Source organism: Carassius gibelio, chromosome A8 (assembly GCF_023724105.1).
Source record: "Carassius gibelio isolate Cgi1373 ecotype wild population from Czech Republic chromosome A8, carGib1.2-hapl.c, whole genome shotgun sequence".
Taxonomy (NCBI): domain Eukaryota; kingdom Metazoa; phylum Chordata; class Actinopteri; order Cypriniformes; family Cyprinidae; genus Carassius; species Carassius gibelio.
This window is the reverse complement of record NC_068378.1, coordinates 23,241,783-23,262,188: the sequence shown is the minus strand read 5'-3', so window position 1 is coordinate 23,262,188 and position 20,406 is coordinate 23,241,783. Positions and strand designations below refer to the sequence as shown.

The window sequence follows — 20,406 nt, the reverse complement described above, 5'->3', positions numbered from 1 at the left end:
GCTGCCCTCCCGATGAGGACACACACAATATAAGCAGGGAACGTTCTTGTTAAGCCTTTCAATAATCCTCTCACAAAAACCTCCTCAGTGTTTACACTGCAGCTCTAAATGAGTTACAGTGCGCACATATGACCCGAGGCGCACCTGATCAGTCCACATCCGCAGGGGTATGCAACTGAACCTGACATGGGCCGATTTAAGAGGGAAATAACACCTGATTCATTTACACATGCGGGCTTTAGCTTTGACATATGACCAGAGCACAGTCAAAGTATCTACATTTAGTGGGATAATGTTTTAGAAATGTAAGTGCTTGGTTCTTCAAAGAACATTAGGTTCAACGTTCTTCTGCAGCTCTCAAATTTATACTCATCCAAAAACAGGGTTTCACTTCATTGACTTGGAGATCTGTTTTAGGTCTGTTCTTTACAAAAATATATTATGGCATCAGGAGGCATTGCTGATATGATGGTTTTCTTGGCCAAAGCAGCAGTTTGCATCACTTTGGTTCAGACAAAAATAAATGTATAAATAAAATAAAAAAAGACAAAAAAACATGGGACTTTTCTGTTGGTTTTTGCTTTTAATGCAGCAAATCAAAAGCTCTGTGACCAAGAAAAGTGTATGATTTTTATGGTTCATCACGACAAGCTCCACAAATGTGTGTGTGTGTGTGTGTCTGTGTGTGTGTGTGTGTGTGTGTGTGTGTGTGTGTCTGTGTGTTGGCATAAATGCAGAGCATGAATTCTGAGTATTCTGAGTCACCATACTTGGCTGTATGTCACTTTCACTTTTTTTATGAATGTCTGAAGTCCAATTACAATCACCAAATGTAAAAGTTCAACAAATGATTGTGTTATAAATGAATGACACCCAAGATCACATGACTTCAAGTCAGCACCATTCATTTCCAACAACTCGTTTTCTCTGAATGTTTCAGCTAGAATAGCTTGCAAGAGTGCAGTTATAAACATTGAGGCTGTGAAAGTGGACTAGTTCCTGTATGGTTTGATGTCCTTGATGACCTCTGTAGTCCCTTTTAGCAGCCTCTTTTTTTCAAGACAAGTAGAGAATTATTTCTGGTTTTGTCATAGAATAAAACTTGAAAATATCTTGAGCTTGTGTTCACCACTGAACTTATTTCAGGCATTTAAGCAAATCCCATTAAAAAAATCCATTGAAATTGATGATAATGTGCTAAAATTCTAACTCGCTTCCATGTTTTGGCCTACAGAAAAATGTCACCCCTACAGCACTCATGCGAACCAGTTTTACAGTTTTTTTTTTTTTTTTTTTTTGATGCCGTTACTTTTAGAGCTTGACAGAAACAGTCAATGGAATTGGAAAAGTTGAAACGAGACATCAAAAGTTATCATTGTGTGATCCACAAGATTTGATGGTGAGTAAATAGTCAATTCATTTAAATTTTTGGGTGAACTATCCCTTTAAGTAGCATTTGTTGCCCAGCTGATAAGGAAACTCATTTCAGATGTTGATTGATACACTTCAAAGTTCTTGTGCTTTGTTGAATTTTATTCTTGGAATCATTTCAGGTTGGCTTCAAAAAAGGTTCTTCTATAGCATCAGGCTTTAAAACCCTTTTTGATTAGAATGGGAACCTATGTGAGAATGAAACTCCCAGTGTGACGCTGAAAGCTTTGTAAGTTTGATGAATGGCAGTCAAAGGATGGAGGCGAAAGCCTAGCATGCAAACTGGTTTTAAAATGAGAGTCAAATAGCTGGCAGATTTTGCATGACTGGAATCTATGAGCGCACATTTGACTGCTGAATCATCCCTGCTGCTCTTGCATAATCACCACAAAACAGTACAAACACGCACATGTTTCCAAGCAAATGCTCTGATCAATATCAGAATATTTACAATTCTGAGCCGAAAATCTCCTCTCTTGACAAATCCTCAAAGAACCATATTGTGCCACCATCCGTGTGTTTTATGTTTGACCTGTGGTGTATTATTTATAGCATTTATATGTAACATATAATAATATAACATATGTAACACACATACATATAATTTAAAATTTGATTATTCACATTTCATGCTGAGATACCTGACTAGTAGATTTTGAATCTGAGCACAGTTTGAGACATTATTAAAACTAACCAATGTAATCAATCTCTCAATTTTTTTTTCCTTTTTTGGAAAGTTATAGAAACGTTATCATGGATTTTTTTTTTCTTATGCTTTTGGGACAAATGAGACACAAAAATTATATTTCTTGTAGTTTCTGTTTACCACTATAGAAGTTTAACTATGAAAAGTGAAAAGGCTGACCATTTCACAGACCTGCTGCCTGGTATGAAATATTGTTGCGATCTCTTCTGAAACTCAGTAGGACGCACGTGTGAAATCTAATAGCAGACTGGTTTATTTTATTTTAATTAATTTTATATTATATTCTTTCATTTTACATTTGTGGCACTGTGTACTTTTCTTCTAATTAATATTCTTCGGTCATACCTGTATATGGCAGGCCATATATCCAAAATTGAATAAAGATGGCACAATTATAGAGGTTGTCTTGTATAGTAATCTGACCAAATTTGCGGTCTCTAGGACCAAATCTGTTTTCTTTTGTTTATAGCTTATGAACCCATTGTCACAGAAATGTAAAATAAGATTTGCTAATATAAAAATGTGTCCAGCAAACTAAAATATATAAGCAAACTGGTTTTATTAGTCACACATTTAATATGACTCGACTGACCTGAATAAATTTAGTTGCACCAACCAATTTCATATATTCAGGTCAGATCAGGAAGAAAACAACAGCATTATTTAAAGAGTGTGGGAAATGCAAAATGTGTTTAAATAGAATTGTAAAGAATTTTTTCCAACAAAACATCAGTCAGCATTTTCCAGGCTTTTGAAACATGCGTTATCGTCGTAATCAAACACATTATCTCAGCCGACCCTGAACTTTCCTTCGCTCGGGTTAAGAGTTCTAGTTGCTATTCCGTTCACTCCCTCTCTTTCTCATCGCACTCTTTCACACTGCTGGGAAATGGAAAGAGAAACCCAGCTGGCTCAAAACAAACTCTCCCCCCCTCTCAAAGAACCGGATCTATTGAGTAATCTTACCATCTATACACACAGTTTGAACGACACTGAAACACTTTTCAAAAAGGAAATTGAGAGTGAGAATATTAATAAGAGTGTGTTGTTGCGTTCAGACGGTTTCAGATCTCTCCCGCACCTGCAGGTGTGTCTGTGTTTGGCTCACACACTGTGCACCTGGATAATTAGTCCCATGGAGTCAAGAGTTTCTGCTACACATTCGGACAAAGTCATTGTGCCCTCCGTTTGATTAAACCCTGTTTGCTTCACATGCATATGTGTGATTGTGTGAGAGGCTGTTTGCTCACGTGCCCAGCTGGATCCATAATCCCATATTCAACTAAACAATAATCATGCATAACTGTCTGCTCAAAACCTGCATTACTAAAGCAACATGACATTCTCTATATCATTAGTTGCTCTTGTTAAGGCATTACTTTCGCTGCGTAAATTATTTAAACAAAACCCTTAACCCTGAAGTATAAAAAATGTAATTAATAAGTATAACAAAAAAACTTGCATTGATAGAGGGACGTAAGCCATATCTAGACACCAGAATATCAGTGCGACTTGGGCTGCGTTGTTTAGAAACTACCCAACCTAGAAACTGTGCAGCAACACCCTGGCAACCACGTATTAAATATTGTTAAGGTTTGCACGGACATCTCATGTTTGGTCCAGGTCATATAGGGCCCAGAATATTAGAGAGATATTCTCTTTGGACTCAACTCTTTTAGCTTTGTCCACTACAAAACCACAACTAGAATTTTGAGTTTTTAATAATAATAATAATAATAATAATAATAATAATAATAATAATAATAATAATAATAATAATAATAATAATAATAATAATAATAAAGTAAAAACGAAAAATCTTTTTTATTTATTTATTTTTATTTTTTTATTATTATTTTTTTGGTTTGTCTTGCTAAAATGATGACTTAAGCACTCTAAAACTAAAACATTATTTTATTTTAGGAATATTTATGAACATTTTATTTAAATTATTTTTTTTCTTATGTTAGTTTTTATAACCATGTTTATATTTATTTAATTTATTGGTATATAATTATTGGTATAATATTATTTAACAATAACACCACAGAAATTGTAAAAAAAAAAAATGAATAAATGAATAAAAACAGCAACTTGTGAATGAATGAATTAATAAATAAATACATTTGGGTTGTAAGTCATTTTACAGTAAACCGTATCTTTTTGTTTCTAAAATGCTGACTTTAAAAAAAAAAAAAACATTCTTTTATTTTAGTTATGGTTATGAAAATGTATTTAAGTTCAGTTTCATTTTTCTTATTATATTAGGTTTAATTTAAAGAAAATTTAATTTAAAGAAACAGAAGCCATTCGCCATATTACAATCAGAATGATTTTGAAACTGATAGTTCAGGGTAAAATTATTCATACAATCAGAATTATAAAAAACACTCATAACAAAACTGTACAACAACACTGCAGGAAACTGCCCTGGACATCCTGGATAGCAACACCCTAGCAACCCCTCAGAACTCCTTAGCATTGTTGAGGCACCTGTTTAAGTTTTTTATTTTAATTTTTTCTATATTACAGTGAAAAACCCATTGCAGTGGTGATAAATGTTATTCATCACATTAGCATGCACAGTGAGAAGTAAGTGTGTGTGTGTGTGTTTTAAAAAACTGTGGGAGCGCGCTCAGTGCTTCCAGGCCGCTCTTCCTGTGTTTCCAGGACTCTACGGAGCTGCTCGGATAGGAATGTGCCTCTGAGAACAACGCAGACTCTTTTTCTCATCCAAATCTGTTTCTACCTGTTAAAGTTTTTTCTTCCAAGCCTTTGACTACCCAGCAATCCTTTCTCTGTGACTCACTCGACTCTCAGAAATGAAGTACAGCACACTGATCGCAGATCAGCCATTTGAGCTAAAGGTCATCAGCCGAGAACAAACCTCGGCAACATTCCTGTCCATCCACACTGGGAGGGCACAGGAATCGATATCCTGACCTGCAACTACAAACATGCGGCTGTTGACAATCCCTTTGTGATTCATCCTTTGGTAAATAGCTGTGTGGCGACAGTCAAGTTTGGACAGATATGAGGGCCGGGACAATCTTGTGCAGTTATGAGGATGGTTCAGTGTGTGTCCTCCTCCCCAACAGAAATTACTCACTGGAGTTTGAGTGACTTGAGAACTCCACTGGAGTCAGTTCCCATGGTGGAGAATGACGTGTGGTGGGCGGCATTCGTGCAAACTGGAGATATGCATTGGAATGATTGGGAATTTGAGATTTGGGAGTAGAATTAAACCTCTAAATTCTTGTCTGTTTCTCATGCTTGGGATGAGAGATTTGAACAAACCTCTAACCCTAACCACTAAACTATTGCACATCATGCAACGTTTGCGGTACAATCATGAATGATACTTCGTAGACCAAACTTATGATTTTTTTTTGCATGCCAGACGACAAAATATTCAGTTTAGTCCCTTTTCTCCCATGAAAGTTATTTTTATTCATAAATGTCTTGAAACTACTAACCAGTCACAAAGGGCAACTTTTGATGTTTCTTTCAATATTTTGTTTTATTTCACAAATGAAGAAAACATTGAATTGATTTTTAACATATTTTTTCCGTCTTTTGCTTTTTCTTTTTCAAGAAATTAGAACATCATAACTAAAATAAAAAATATAACCCCAGTGATATGTTTAAATGAATGTAAAAATATACATTCTATATTAAAAATATTTAATTATTTAATTGTATTATTTATTGTACTATTTACACTTTAAGAAATTAGCATATTTAAAATATATTAAATAATAGAAAATTATTTTTGTAATTGTTTTAAATTCTCAACTTCATTACTAATTTTGAAATTATTAATTTTATTAAATTAGATATTTTTTCAACATGGTGGAAAAATTAAAATTTGCACAAATGCCTCTTCTTTGTAGTAGTAATAATAATAACACCAATTTTATTTATTATCATTATTATATATATATATATATATATATATATATATATATATATATATATATATATATATATGACACTTGGAAACTAGAAATGTCATCCAACAATGATAGAAACATGGCAAAACGTTTTAGAATTTCAGATGCGTCAACATTATTTCTAGAAGTTTCATAACAGAGTTCATTATGCAACAGAAAAAGAAAACTCTTTGTAAACAGAGTTTACAAACACAAACAGTTTCCTTTTGTACATCTGTTGTAAGACCTCCTACATACCGTGACTTCCCATCAGCCCCTCCTAGCAGGTTTCCCGTAAACCCTGGTATCGCTTCCTCATTCCTTAGCTTATATCAGTCAGATATGAACAAGTGAATACTTGCACCATCTTCCTCTTTTTCTCGGCTGCATCTCACATCTCTCTCTCACATCAGGTGGCTTCATTATAAAAACTATATACTGAGTACTTTAATGCAACAGGACCCTTCTACATGCCGCACTCTACATTTTCACAAAATAAGGGATTAATAGCAACTTTGTGACACATCAGCAGCTCTTCAAGGTTTTGGGTACACGATGATTCAAATGGAAACGTGGCTCTTGTTTTTGTCTTGAACATCTCGTGTACTGATGTGTCAATATAGTAAAGTTGAGTGAGTTCATCTGATGGTCAGATTATGGTGCAAAAAGTATGTGGATGCCTAAATTGCATTTCAAAATGTCTGAATGTCATATCTACACTGAAAAATGGTGTAGGATTTACTTTGAAACCGTTTTTATTCAGAAATTGCTTGCAAATTTTACACATCATTTCAAATAAATGCAAGTAACATACTGAATAAAATGTGAAACTTTAAGTAAGACTAAAATAGTACTTACTTGGAAAACATACTCGTTTACAACTGAAAAATCCTATTTTACAGTTCATATTAAAGCCGTTTACATTAAAGCTTGACTATTCTGAGGCACTGTCCATGTAGGCCAGGTTTGTGCTCAACAAAGTGCTTATGTAAACACTCAGGTCTGAACGGCACGTGATGAGATGTTATGAGCTCTGGTATTGAAGTTTTTGCAACAGAGGCACTTAAAAGAGTCCACACTTCCCTTACTGGCATTATGAGGCAAAGGACACTGGGGCACAGTTTCTACTTCCTGTCATTTTGTGTTACGACACAAGAACATCTGAAACTGCACGAGGACAGCGTGTGGCAATGACTCATTGTCACCCTAAAAAAATCATAATATTACTTAAGAGCCGGCTTGATAAAAACGTGAACTGTGATGAAAAGGCAATGGCTGAGATCACGCAGTTGCAATAAATGGCATAATAAAACGACATCCTTTATAAAAGTATACAGTGAGATCTTTGGCAACACTGTACTTTAGCCTGCATGGGTCTTTGAGCAAACCATGCAGGAGTCATGACTAAACCGTGTAAAATTATTAAGCCATCAGATCAGTGTGTTCTTTTTGTGTGATGGGTGGGTGTTTCCACATGGTGTCTGGCAGATTTACACACTTGCACAATATTCTCATCCAAACTTACTTCTGATGAGTATTACATTATAAACCACTAAATAAATCGCCCCTGCTGAGAATGATTTGAGCCAACACCTTTAGAACACTGTTGACTGTAAAGTGTGTGGTAACTGTACTCTTCTGCCCTAGCTCTGTAGCAATACAATGGGATTTTTACACTGGAATGCCCTGAGGGCAGTGTACACACACACACACACACACACACACACACACACACAGGCACATGTATGCATGTGTGTACACAGAGATGAACTATAAAAAAAAATGCATTTTATATTTTTTAAAAAGGTCAATAAAATAATAATAATTAGTAATTAATGTATTATATTTATCAACCAAATATTAATTATATATAGACAGAATGCTACGATTAAAAATAAATTAATTTAATAAATAAATTTTTTTTTAAAATATAAAATAGTTACTCTTATGCTCACCAAAGCTGCTTTTTTTATTTAGAAATACAGTACAAACAGCAATATTCTCAAATATTATTATATTTTATATAATTTAATATTATTAGCTATTTTCTATTTGAATATATTTGAATATGAATTTATTCCTATGATACAAAGCTGAATTTTTAGCATCATTACTCCAGTCTTCAGAAATCCAGAAATCATTTTAATATGTTGTTTTGTTTCTCAAGAATCATTTAATATTATTATCACAGTTAAAAACAGATGTGCTGTTTCAATTGTTTGTAAAAACCACAATTCACTTTTTTTTCTTTGAGTCTTTACTGACTCCAGACTTTTGAACAGTAGTTTATACATGTAAAATAGTCATTCTTTTAAGTTTTCTTACATAAAAAGACACGAAGAAGACAATTGTTGACATACTAAAATACTGCACACTATGTTGAAATATTTGTGATTTATATTTTGCATGCCTTTTTTTTTTTATCAGACTACTACGCTATTTTTTAATGTTCATCAGTGGAAGAACATCCTTTTTTATCCCCGTAATGGTGTAGTTACAGTAGGGTCAAACTGGACCATAAAAGAAGAAAAATCTGAAAAGTAGGACACTTTAAAGTCTCCATTTGTTCTGAATTTATTCTCATCACTGCCTAGTCGAAACAACTAATATATTAAAGACATCTCATTTGTGTTTCACCTTCCGATGGGATTTTTTTTTTTGCTTCATTCATTCATATGATTGTTTTAAATATAGCACATCTCAGAAGAGGAGGTGGGGGGAGCTTTGGTTTTTCCTCAGTTCCTCTGCTCTTCCAGTCAGTGCTCTGCCGTTGTAACCTACTTCCTCTGCTCCATGACCCACTTCCTGCACTTCCACACTGACCTACCACTTACATCCGCCGGCACTGCCAGTCTCAATTAGGCCTCTTGTATAACGTGCCGCCTGTGAGCGGTGTTCAATCTTAAGCTGACACACACACACACACACACACACCCTCTGAGGCGGATGGAGTCAGTGACTAACTATCTCCTCAGTCTGTGGGTGGCGCAGAAGGAGACTACATGTCCTTGGCATGGAGCTATTGTGTTCACACTCCTCATGGAAGGCGATATCAGTGTGTCAAGCAGGCCTTGGGGCAGAACAAGATGCTCTCATTGAGGAGAAAAGAATCTGCTTTAGTTCAGATTTTTTTCATTAAGCTAATAAAATGAGCACAGTGATGGTTTTATGTTGATTCGAGACCTGTTATAATGGGATTTTATCAACCTCAGGTTTGAATGAACTGCAAGGACAGGTTGAAAGAACACATTGAGATGCAATAATGTTTTAGTTTGCATGTATCATGTTGACTGTAAATGCCACAATATCATAAATCAGTTAGAGAGTTATTACATTAACATTTATGCATGTGACAGAAGCATTTATCTAGATACATTTAATAGCGATGCTGGTAGTTTTTTTTATTTTTGGAATTACTATATTTAATATTATTTGATTTTTTTTTTTGCATAAAAAAAAAAAACATTGCAAAAAAAATAAAAATAAATAAAAAGTTGAGAGGAAGAATTTATTTCTCCAGAATAGTACTGAGATTAAAATGGAGAGCAAACTAAGACTTTTGCAAGTATCCCGATAAAAATAATGCAGTAATTTCACATGTGGCTATCATTAAATAAAATGTAAAATTATTACAAATAATTTTCAGTAATTTAACCGAATTAGCATCTGAAGGATATATAAAATATTGCTTTGGCAACTAACTAAAATAAGTTAAATTTGAAGTACCAAAATGACTAAAACTACAATTACATTTATTAAAGCTATATATAAAAACATTTAAACATTTAACCGCATAATTATATGATATGCAAAGATACTCAAAATTAAATAAAAAATACTGGAACTGAGAAAAATTGTTCGCTTTTGATTTGATATCAGTTTTCAGAACAATAAATACATAAATAAATAAATAATGAAAATGAAAAAAGCAATGAAAAAAATTTAAATATAACAAGAACAACTTGAAAAAAAAAAAATATATATATATATATATGCAATGATACTCAAAGTTTGCACAAAAAAACTAATACTGGAACTAAGAAAAATGGTTTGTTTTTTATTTGACAACAGGTTTCGGACAGCTTTCTCTAAATCTGAGCAGAGCTGAGTCAAATCCATTTACCACAGGACAGATTATTGCACCAAATTTTGGTCATAACTCAATTTTGACTAAATTTGAACATATATAAAAATGCATGATTCACCTTTGTAGAGTAGTGTGTTGTCAACACTCATTTTATAGCAAAATAATCTCACTATATGTCCACATGTGCATCTTTTATGCCTCAGTTAAGTCAATGAAAGAGCAACCTCTGAGCAAAAGCATTCTTACTCTGAGTGAGCTATGAAGTGCTTATGTGGAGTTTTTACTTATAAATTCTCTTCGGAGAGTGACATACATTCTGCTGAAGCAGGATATTGTCTTTCAAGTCTTCCTGTCTCAGTCTGCTGACCAACGAGACAGAACCGCCTGGTGCATGCACTCGATAACCTGACTCTGGGAGCGTGTGGTGCAGAAGAACCAACAGCACATGCACACATTTGCACTCACTCAACACAAACCCCCAAACACAGGGGAATTAGGAGGAAAATAAAGCAACATTCCACAGATGCCATGGCTTCCTAAGGATGCTGGCAACGTGACCTTTCATCTGTTTGTTTCATGTGTGGCGTGTGTGTCCGACCCTCTGAATGAACTCAAAGGAAGTGTTTTAACGAGGGGGCAATTCTTCAAGCGGATGGTCTCAAACACAAACACAGGAGTGGAGTGAACTCATTCACACCATTTAGCGCTCATTTCCACATCGATCACAGACACATGCATAACACTTCCCTTGCAGCTTTTTGTAAATGAACCGATGAACTCGATGTTGAGAGTAAGGTTACTGTAGGAAGTTCTCTTCTCAGGTTAAGGGCCCTTGTAGAATAACAATAGCAAAAGTTATTTGAGGCCACAGGTTCTATGAATCACAAGCAGCGCTTTATTTTCCATCTATAGTTCACAGGAAGTATTATGTCCAACTTTCCACTACGGATGTTTGTGTAATTGTTATGCCTTAGGCATGTTTTTTCTTCATGCATCTGCAGCTGTTGTTATTTTTAACCTTTTTTTTTATTAATAATTATTCTAATAAAAGAAACACTTAATACTGCATTCAGTTCTCAGTCAATTTTTTATGGTACTATTAATTTAAAACCAGTTAATAGCAATTTACTTTACAATACATAACAATACTATAAAAGTACCAAGCTGCTACCTTAATTTTATTTATTTTTTAATTCTAAGAAAAGTAGGCTAATATATATATATATATATATATATATATATATATATATATATATATATATATATATATATATATATATATATATATATATATATATATAATTATTATTATTATTATTATTATTATTATTATTATTATTATAACTATTGCCTTTCTGATAATGTTGTGATTTAACAGAAGAATACAGTTGTGTTTTTAACGTATGCTATCAGACAGTAAGTCTTCGCAAAACCTAATAATATGAAGATGAATATTGCAGCAATTACAGGCTTCAGTACAGTAGGAAACTGTTACTTCATGAATTTCATGCAGAGCTAAGCAGAGCGCCATACATTTATGAGTGACTACTTCCATCTAGTGTACAAATTGGGAAACTGCGTAATGACACTTTTACCAATGCATTATTATTCATAATTGTAAAAAAAACAATCACATTTAATGTGGAAAAATAAACAATGGTATTATTTGTGAAATATTTATTCATCACGGCATTATTTGGTGTACTGCTTTTATTTTATGCCCATTAAAAATGATTTATCATATCTGTATCGCAGCAATCTAATGAGAATAATCATTTGGAATAATGGCAATTACAAACAAATGTCAATGGTAGCAGGAATTTGTGGAACTTTTGGAATACAGATACGAGGCCATGCATCAATCATGCAATATTAATTAATTTTCTGGATCCTCTGTATTACACTACTGTCCCCTTTATGTTCTACAGTAGGCTCTGTACATTATAAGTCGTGTGCATTCAAAACAACATTACACGCAAACATCATTACATAAAATATAGTTTTTGTAAAAATCTAAATATAACAAAAAATACGCGTCTCCGTCTATAAAACTCAAACCCCATTGGTCAGGTCCCATGCACCTGTTCGTCATTTCAACCAATCACAGCGCGACCTCAAGCACCTCCAAGATGGCGACATCCATCCAGAACCGCTGTAGGCACATCCTGTGTTGGCAAAATCCCCGCTGTAACTAATTGAAACAAAGTAAGACACATGCGGCAATACAACTAATAATATCGATTTAGCCGTCGGATATCTGCACATGTCGGGTGACAGCGTGGCGTTCGCTTTCATGGCTCTTTTTGAATGAAATTGGGCGTCCTCTCGCCATGGCCACCGACAACAGGATTCATTTCTGGAGGAGAAACCCAAAGGTTCCCGGAAGGTGAGTTTAATCAGTTATTTCCTCTTTGACGTAGTTCTAAGTGTGTTGTTTTGTATGTAAAAGGCATTTAATATTAATGCATCCACTCTGACCAGCTGATTTGATTACTAGATAACATGCTATGTGCCAAAAACATAGTGAACGGTCTATTTTGACATCATGCTGGTTATCCTGGAGATGCTTTGCGTTATTGCTCATGTTGTAAAATTAAAATTAAGATTATTTGTGCATTCAACGAAACCGCTGTTGTGGTGTCCAGTTGTGGCAATATGGTAGCGAAGTTAGTTTTGGTTTATGTTAACCCTTAGTAGGTACAACATGGTATCTATCATCGAAAGGTTTTATTGTTACTAATATAACACTTTGGTAACTTGGGTTTTAGCTACTGTTTTAATCTAAAGCAAAAAGCCTCTTGCACTGTATGACCTCATCATAATTTAAGTTACAGTAATAATTCTGTACTATGCAATTCTATCTATGCACTAATCAGTGCTTGTCATGGTCATTTTTGTAAAGGAAAAACAACTGTTTACATATGCATTGTTTTTTGGTTGTTTTCAAAACCATATTTAATCAAATGAAATTGAAATTGTTAAAGCAGGCATGTAGGTTGGTCCAGTTTGTCCTTGCTGGCCTTGCTTTGTTTAACCTGGACAGAGTTTGCTGAGTGTGCTTCATTGCGGGTTGTTTGGATTTTCATGGTTGCAGACTGAATCAGTTCATCTTACTGTGCGAACGCAAGCTTGTGATGACTGGACAGTTTGCAGTAGATCAGATTATATATCGGGCCTTGCGTAATTTTGCAAAAGAGGAACTCTCGTGCAGTCAGTTTGGATGATTTTCTGCTGTTGGTACTGCTGGTGCACAGCAGTCGCAGAAATACACTTAAAAAAAAATTCTGTTAGAGGTAATGTACACACATGATGGATTGATTTTCAGGGGCATTTTAATTACTTTTTAATGGAGGGATACTGATTTCAAATTTTGTTAAAATTGTGTTTTACAGGTTTTTGTCCACTAGTTTAGTTTTTAAAGCATATATTAGCCTGAGCTATATTCATGGAAGTTGTCATCAATAAAGTTAAAGTTCCAGATTGTTTGCTGTTATCTAAATATTATCTCTGTATTATCTAGAAGTTATTGCCTGTAGGTTTTATGTTGATAACTTGCCATTGGCTTTAGCCTTGGATCTTGTTATTTTTTACTCCTAGATCTTGTTCAGTCTCTGGATTGGAGGGGGGCTAATTTATTTGTATGCAACCATCTGTTCTACGTTTAAAGTTAATTTTTGTTATTTTATTATTTCATTTTATTTTAAAGCAATTTTAATAAGCTGTGATTGAAAATTACACAATCTACGACCTTCATGCAATGCATACTATTGTAAAGACTACAAGTCTGTCTTGTTTTCACTCATTAAATTCAATACGTCATCTGACCTGAATAAGGTTTAAATGCTGATTTGCAGCTCAAGAAATATTTCTTATGATTTATTTTTTCAGAGTTCTTTTAATAATACAAATTCAAAAGAACAGGTTATCTTTAAAATATAAATATTTTGTACATTATAAATGTCTTTATTTTCAAAAAATCATTCATATTTTAGATCAAATTAATCAGTCAGTTTTTAAATCAAATGAATGTGTCCTTGCTGAATAAAATTCTGAAGTTTTCTTTAAAAAAAAATTGTGTGGACCCTGAAATTTTTAAATAAAATAAAATAAAAATAAAATAATTTTAATTTTAAAAGTAATTTTCTCTCATTTTAAATAATTACAAATGCCTGAACTTTAATGCCTTATCAATTGACAAAAAGTCATGACTTTTTGCAAGCAATTCTCTTTTTTTTTTTTTTATCAGTTCTTTTTCTTTGAAAATTGAAATGTGATCTAGTTTTCATGTGCACAATGAAGATTATGTTGGAAATGGACAGGATTCCCCTCTGTGATGGGAAAGATGAACAGGTTGAGCCGAAGCGGCCGTTATTGTTTGGGTGTGGTTGTGATTCCAGATGGTTTGAGTTGCTCGTTCGTGTGAATTGGCAGCAGTTGGAGAACACGCAGTGGGAGTGATCTGCCTGTAACATGAGTGGACTAGAGGTGTGGCCTCTTTCCCACCATTTATCTCAGTAAGCAGAAGGGACAGAGCATGCTAAAGTGATACTAGAGATGCCTTCACACAACCTTGGTGTCATCCTAGTCAAAATAACATGACCTACAGCTGTAGAAAAGCAGAGTGTGTCTTCATGTTAGTTGATAACTCAATTCTAGACCTGTTTGATTCATTATAATAGCAAATTCTCAATGGAAATTATTAATTACATTGACAGTTTTCCCACTCTGTTAGCTTTTGTATGTAGATTATAGTGTGGAAAAGTCTTGTGTGTGTGTGTGCAGCAGAATGAACAGCATACATTTAAGATAAGGCTGCCCTCCGGGAAACTGCTTACATACTCAAACACACTCCTAACTCGCAGCCAAATATTTAATGCAAATGCGAGCAGCTTGCTTCCGTATCTAGAAGTAATTTACCTTTTATTTTCTACTCGCATGAAAATTGATGAGCCGTATTTCAGGTGCATTGTACTTTTGCCAGTTATTGGTGGTCCCATTTGCACATAATGCATTTACTATTGTGTTGATTTCACCAGAAAAGTGCCTTGTAACAAGCATACTGTTAATTTTCCTTTCAGCAATATGACCACACACCTATGGCCCTGTGTGGCCCGTAAAAATTCTGCTTAGCACTGCAGTGTTTGAACTTCTCTCGGCATTATGCAGGATATTGCACAGTTAATCACAATAGCCTCTAATATTGTAGAGAATAATATTTATATGTCGTAGTGATGCACCCTGCAGTGTGCTTGGCTTTTAATTTGAGATGTATTTTTTGCTGTCAGCAAGCACTTGCAGGTCTATCCTGCTGCTCTGGAGCTGTTTTAAACTACCTCTGCATCTCCAGATATTTGTTTTTCGCTGTGTGTTTCTAACAAAGGCTTTGGGGATATATTAAATATTCAGAGTATATAGAAATGTCATAATGATTTTACTGCAACTTTTATTTGGTTGTTACTTCTAGAGGCAGTGTTCGGAATAGCATAATGCAATGATATTCTTACTGTTTCTGTAGTATGTCTTATATAATCTGTTCATAGCATGCAACTTTTATGTATGCATTGCATACATAGGTGACAGATTATTTGCCAAACATCCAAAATAGTAAGCGCACTGTCTGTACCTCATAAAACAGTGTATTTAACTTGACTTTCCATTTCTATGTGCTGCTGATTAGTTTACTTAAGTGGTGTACACCACTCAGGTTTAAACTCAAACCTAACCAATCCATTTTTCATCAGTTGAATGAATCCGAAAAATTGTTTCTGCCCCCTAAAAAGTTTTTTGAACGGTAGTGTATGTAATGTGATCTGAAACTGTTGCATGAGCTATATCATGTGGAATGCAATAAATTAGTATTCTGTCATGAAAACACCTGTGCCATTAACCTAGTTTCACTATCCCTCCTATTCTTGTACTTTTATGGTGCCTTTGATCTCCTTTTAAAAGTTGATGTTCTCAGTCTAAAAGTGGCCTGGATATTCTTTAGATTTGTACCTTTTTTATTCCATAGAAGAAGGAAAGTCATACAGTTTTGGAAAAGCATGAGACTGTAAATACGTAAATATTGAGATGTATGTCAGGTACTGTCTTTATGATAAGGTTTTAAAAAGTCTGGATCACCCGGTCCTGTTTCTGACTCTTTGTAGCACACATCAGCTTTTGTTTTTCTTAGCTTACAGCCTGTATATGGAGCACAGCACCCTCCTCTGGACCCACGCAGACACCGTCAGTAAGTGTTGCTGCTAGCTGTCGACTGTCTGTGGGCAAATCAGCCATTTGTTTTTCAGTTATTTGTGCTTTATGTTTTCTGCCATTCAGTTGTGGTCTGAATCCATTTGAACATGTTTGAGTGCAAGATTTGCATAAACATTTTGCAACTTTTTTTTGTTTGTTTATTTGTCTTGCATGATCCTTTCTAACTGTAGCCAGTTCATATGTAATAGAGTGTGTGCGATATTGACATTTTCAAAAAGCTCTTTATTTGTTTCCCTACAGATTAAAAGATACTCCAAAGGCCAGCAGTTTGAACACCAAATCCAAAAAACCTTCCACTTTCCACGAATTTGCTCGGAGCACCAATGATGCATGGGACATTGATGATGAAGAGGATGACGGTATGTTTAGTCTCAAACAGCACTCATCTTCACCTGTCCAATCACGGTCCATGCCTCAAACACCATGCGTCAAATTCATCAAAGCCCCAGAGGACACCGAGTCACTGCCCCGCCCACTGGACAGGCAGGAATCAATCAGCACAAACCCCGTTCAGGATCGTCTGGATGACAAAGGCAGTCCAGTCAATGGCAGGGTGGTAAAGTCTTGTAGCGACGCCCAGCTGAGTGTTAATTCAGGTATTGTGTTAGCTGTTGTTTTTAAGCTGCACCATTGTAAGAACATGTTAAAAATGCATATAAAATCATCAAGGTGTATCAGACGTGTTTTTTCCCGCCTACTTTTAATCTGAATTGCTGTTTGTTATATGCGTGGCATAGATGTATAAATTAGTTTTAAACGTTCAGTCACAGACTGTTTGCAAGTATATACTTTCAACTTAACGAGGTCTAAAATGTTCATATAAGGTTTGGAAAAACAAGTAACATTTTGGCCATGCCTAGCATTTAAAGAAGGCTAACTTGAGTTTATTATCCTCATTATAATTGAAAGTTTGTGTTGCTCATGTTTTATGTAAATGAGACCATAGGAAGAGTAATTCCTGTCAACAATTTTATTTTTGTCTATTCGACCAAACAAACAAACTAACAAAACATTATTTTAAGTTTAATGGACTAATATGTCATGACAAAATAATTGAATTGAAGGATCTTTTGATTAAACAACCAAAAATTACACCGTAAAAAAATCTGTTAAAAAAGGCTGTGTGTATAATATTAGTGGTCGACCGATATATAATATCGGCATCAGCCGATAAGTTTTTCTGTTTTGCCAATGTGTGCGAGGTGGGACTTTTACTTTTAACTTTAAACTTGTGATTTCAAATAATGCTGTGCTTTATGCATTTGCCCACTGTCTGTGCTGTATGTAAAATAAGTGTTACTTTGGCTTTATTTGAAAAAATATGATTCCCAATGCACAAAAACCTGACCTGTTCATTGGGTACAATGTCAACTTACTTTAAAATATTTTTATTAAGTATTTATGTGTGAAAACGTTTGTGAAAAAATACTTTTCATCTAAAGTCGGTTAATTTTACAATTTTTTTTTAATCCATTCTCAAATGATTTCAAATTTCTTAAATATGAATAATAATTATATATATGTATATATATATGTATGTATAAAATCGGCTTTAAATCTGGTATCGGCCCCCCTGCTTCCCAGGATATCGTCATCGGCTGTCAAAAAAAACAATATCGGTCCACCACTATATAATATATATCTATATTAAATGAAAAAATATATATGATTATTAAATTATCATATTTTTTATTTAATAGCACCTATATTAACACAATATCATATAGAATGTTTTTTATAATTGTTAAAATATTTTTATTAAACTATATTTAAATATTAATGTTGTATATATGTATTTTTCTGTCCTGTTTAGCTCGTAATACTCTGCAGAAACAGCAGTCGCTTCCTGTACGGCACGTCATTCCATTGGTTGCCCGCATTTCAGATCAAAATTCCTCTGGAGCTCCGCCCATGACCGTGAGAGAGAAGACTCGATTGGATAAATTCAAGCAGCTACTTGCAAGTCCCAACACAGACCTGGGTAAGCTTTAAGACAAACAATCAGCGATTTGTGCTAGCATTAAAAGGAAAACAAGAGATAAGGTCTGTTTTGAGCAGATTATAAAAGTGGCCACTTGTGGGTTATGTGTATAAGATATTAAAGCCCATCCATCAGGGACCATCTCAAAACAGAAAGCTGCAAAACCCTCACATGTGTTCACACCTCATTCCCTCGCCTGTTTTTCCGCCTAGCTGAATCTCTTTGCCAGGTGAGACAGTGTGGGATGGCAGAATGGTTGAAAAGCGTCCATGATGTTACCCTAGTCTTCCTGAGTTCACGCTGAGAGGCCCTTCTGTTCTCCCCATATTCTCCAACCACTCGTTTCTTCGAGTGCACCTGCGAGCTGGCGGAACAAAAACAAGTTCTGTGTCTGCCTTCTCTCATTTGTGTCCCATAATGATGCTATCAAAGAGACTCGCTATTCTTTGCCTTATAACTAAGTTTCAGCCTCCGCAGGCTCTGAGCTTTCTGAGTGATAGGCTGAAATCACACAGGAATGAGAACCATCAGTCATTGGAGGGGAAAATAATGCTTATGCACTTCTTTCGCAGCGCCTTATGAAAAATGTGCTTGTGATATAGTTGGAGGGGCTTCCCTGCACAGTATTCTGAGTTCATTATAGCTTCTGAGATCTTTCATCATCCTGCTATCATATGACTGTTGGCAGGTGTCCAATACCATTAGTATTTTAGGAGCGCTTGGATATCGGTTTCGTGTTTGTTCTAACTCAAAAACGACCCAGGAGCAATCTCACCAGATGTTTCTCAGCAAGTCTTCATAGACGTTGTAAAAAGCGGTTTTGCATTCGCTGATCACGATGACCCAGAGGGCTTGTCGAGGGTTTGCAAAAACAATCCTTTTAAAAGTTGTGTAGATCTGAGCATCTGGACGTATTGATGATATCTGGTCTAATGGCACCCACCTGCAAAGTAATATTTACTTCATAACAAATGACAAAACAAGTAATTGCGAATGGTGGAGTTGAAAAGCTCCATTCAAGAAAAAAATTCAAGGAGCAGACAAAGAGAATTGTTGAAGTTCACTATGATTCATCTGATTGTCATGACAACAGTTATCTTTGCTCTTTATTGTAAGACTCGAAAGTACAATAGACTTATTTCTTTGTAGTGGTTATAGCAAAGACAAGAGTCATAATTACGATCAGTCGCATTTTAGCATGTAACTCGTCCTGATTTGTTTACTGATACATCTGCTTTTGTAACTGATTGGAGCTTTGGGGTTATTTTGGCTCAGTGCTGATTGGAAATCACCTAGCAACCCCACAGAATACCCTAGCAACCGCATAGCAACTAGGGCTGTCACTTTTTATTGGATATCCGAATATGCATTTGAACATGACGTGAAATATCCGTAATCGAACTATAAAAAAAATGATTTAAAATGCCCTGTGTAGCGCATTTTTTACAGTCTGTGATTAGACCGTTTGTTTTTTATTTTATTCTTTGTGATCTTGTCCAGTAGAGGGCGCTCTAGACGTATTGTAGCGTAGGCCCATGACCAAATCAAGCGAATAATAGCTAATAACCACCCTATTTTGAAAGAACGGCCAGCCTTAGCGGACAATTAAAACCCCAGCGCATCTTAAAAGTAGTGTCTGTAAACATTTTTGGTTCTTCACCGTAGACGGTAAAATAACGTAAAAGATAAAGTAGTTTGCCGAATTTGCAAAAAACGGTTTACTTACACATCATCCACATCCACTCTTCGCGCTCACCTGTCGAGTAACCATCCAAAAGTGGCAAAAAATATTAAGAAATGAATTAGGCACGTAGATATTCGAATATATTAGAATGCATTGCATGATATTCGATATCCGTTCGTTGATTTTTTTCAAAAGTGACAGCCCTAATAGCAACACAAATCATAGCAGATATGGCAGACAAATTTTCTGAAGAAATTAAACTTTAATAAAAAAATAAACGCAAATTATCGTTTAATTGCTAATTGTTCTTGGAAAATAGTTTTTCTT

The 20,406-nt window shown here is 34.9% G+C and overlaps 1 protein-coding gene across 3 annotated transcripts in view; it reads left to right on the top strand.

Annotated features, from left to right (window-relative positions):
- The first annotated feature begins 12,252 nt into the window (after window positions 1–12,252).
- LOC128018931 (TBC1 domain family member 22B) overlaps window positions 12,253–20,406 on the top strand; it is a 46,773-nt gene continuing 38,619 nt past the window's right edge. For 2 of the 3 annotated variants that reach the window (XM_052604821.1, XM_052604819.1), the window contains exons 1-4: window positions 12,253–12,542; window positions 16,332–16,388; window positions 16,655–17,010; window positions 18,228–18,395. In XM_052604821.1, coding sequence (XP_052460781.1) covers window positions 12,487–12,542; window positions 16,332–16,388; window positions 16,655–17,010; window positions 18,228–18,395 — 637 coding nt within the window. In that variant the 5' untranslated portion in view covers window positions 12,253–12,486. The remainder of the gene's footprint in view (window positions 12,543–16,331; window positions 16,389–16,654; window positions 17,011–18,227; window positions 18,396–20,406) is intronic. The other variant, XM_052604820.1, reaches the window with a different exon arrangement.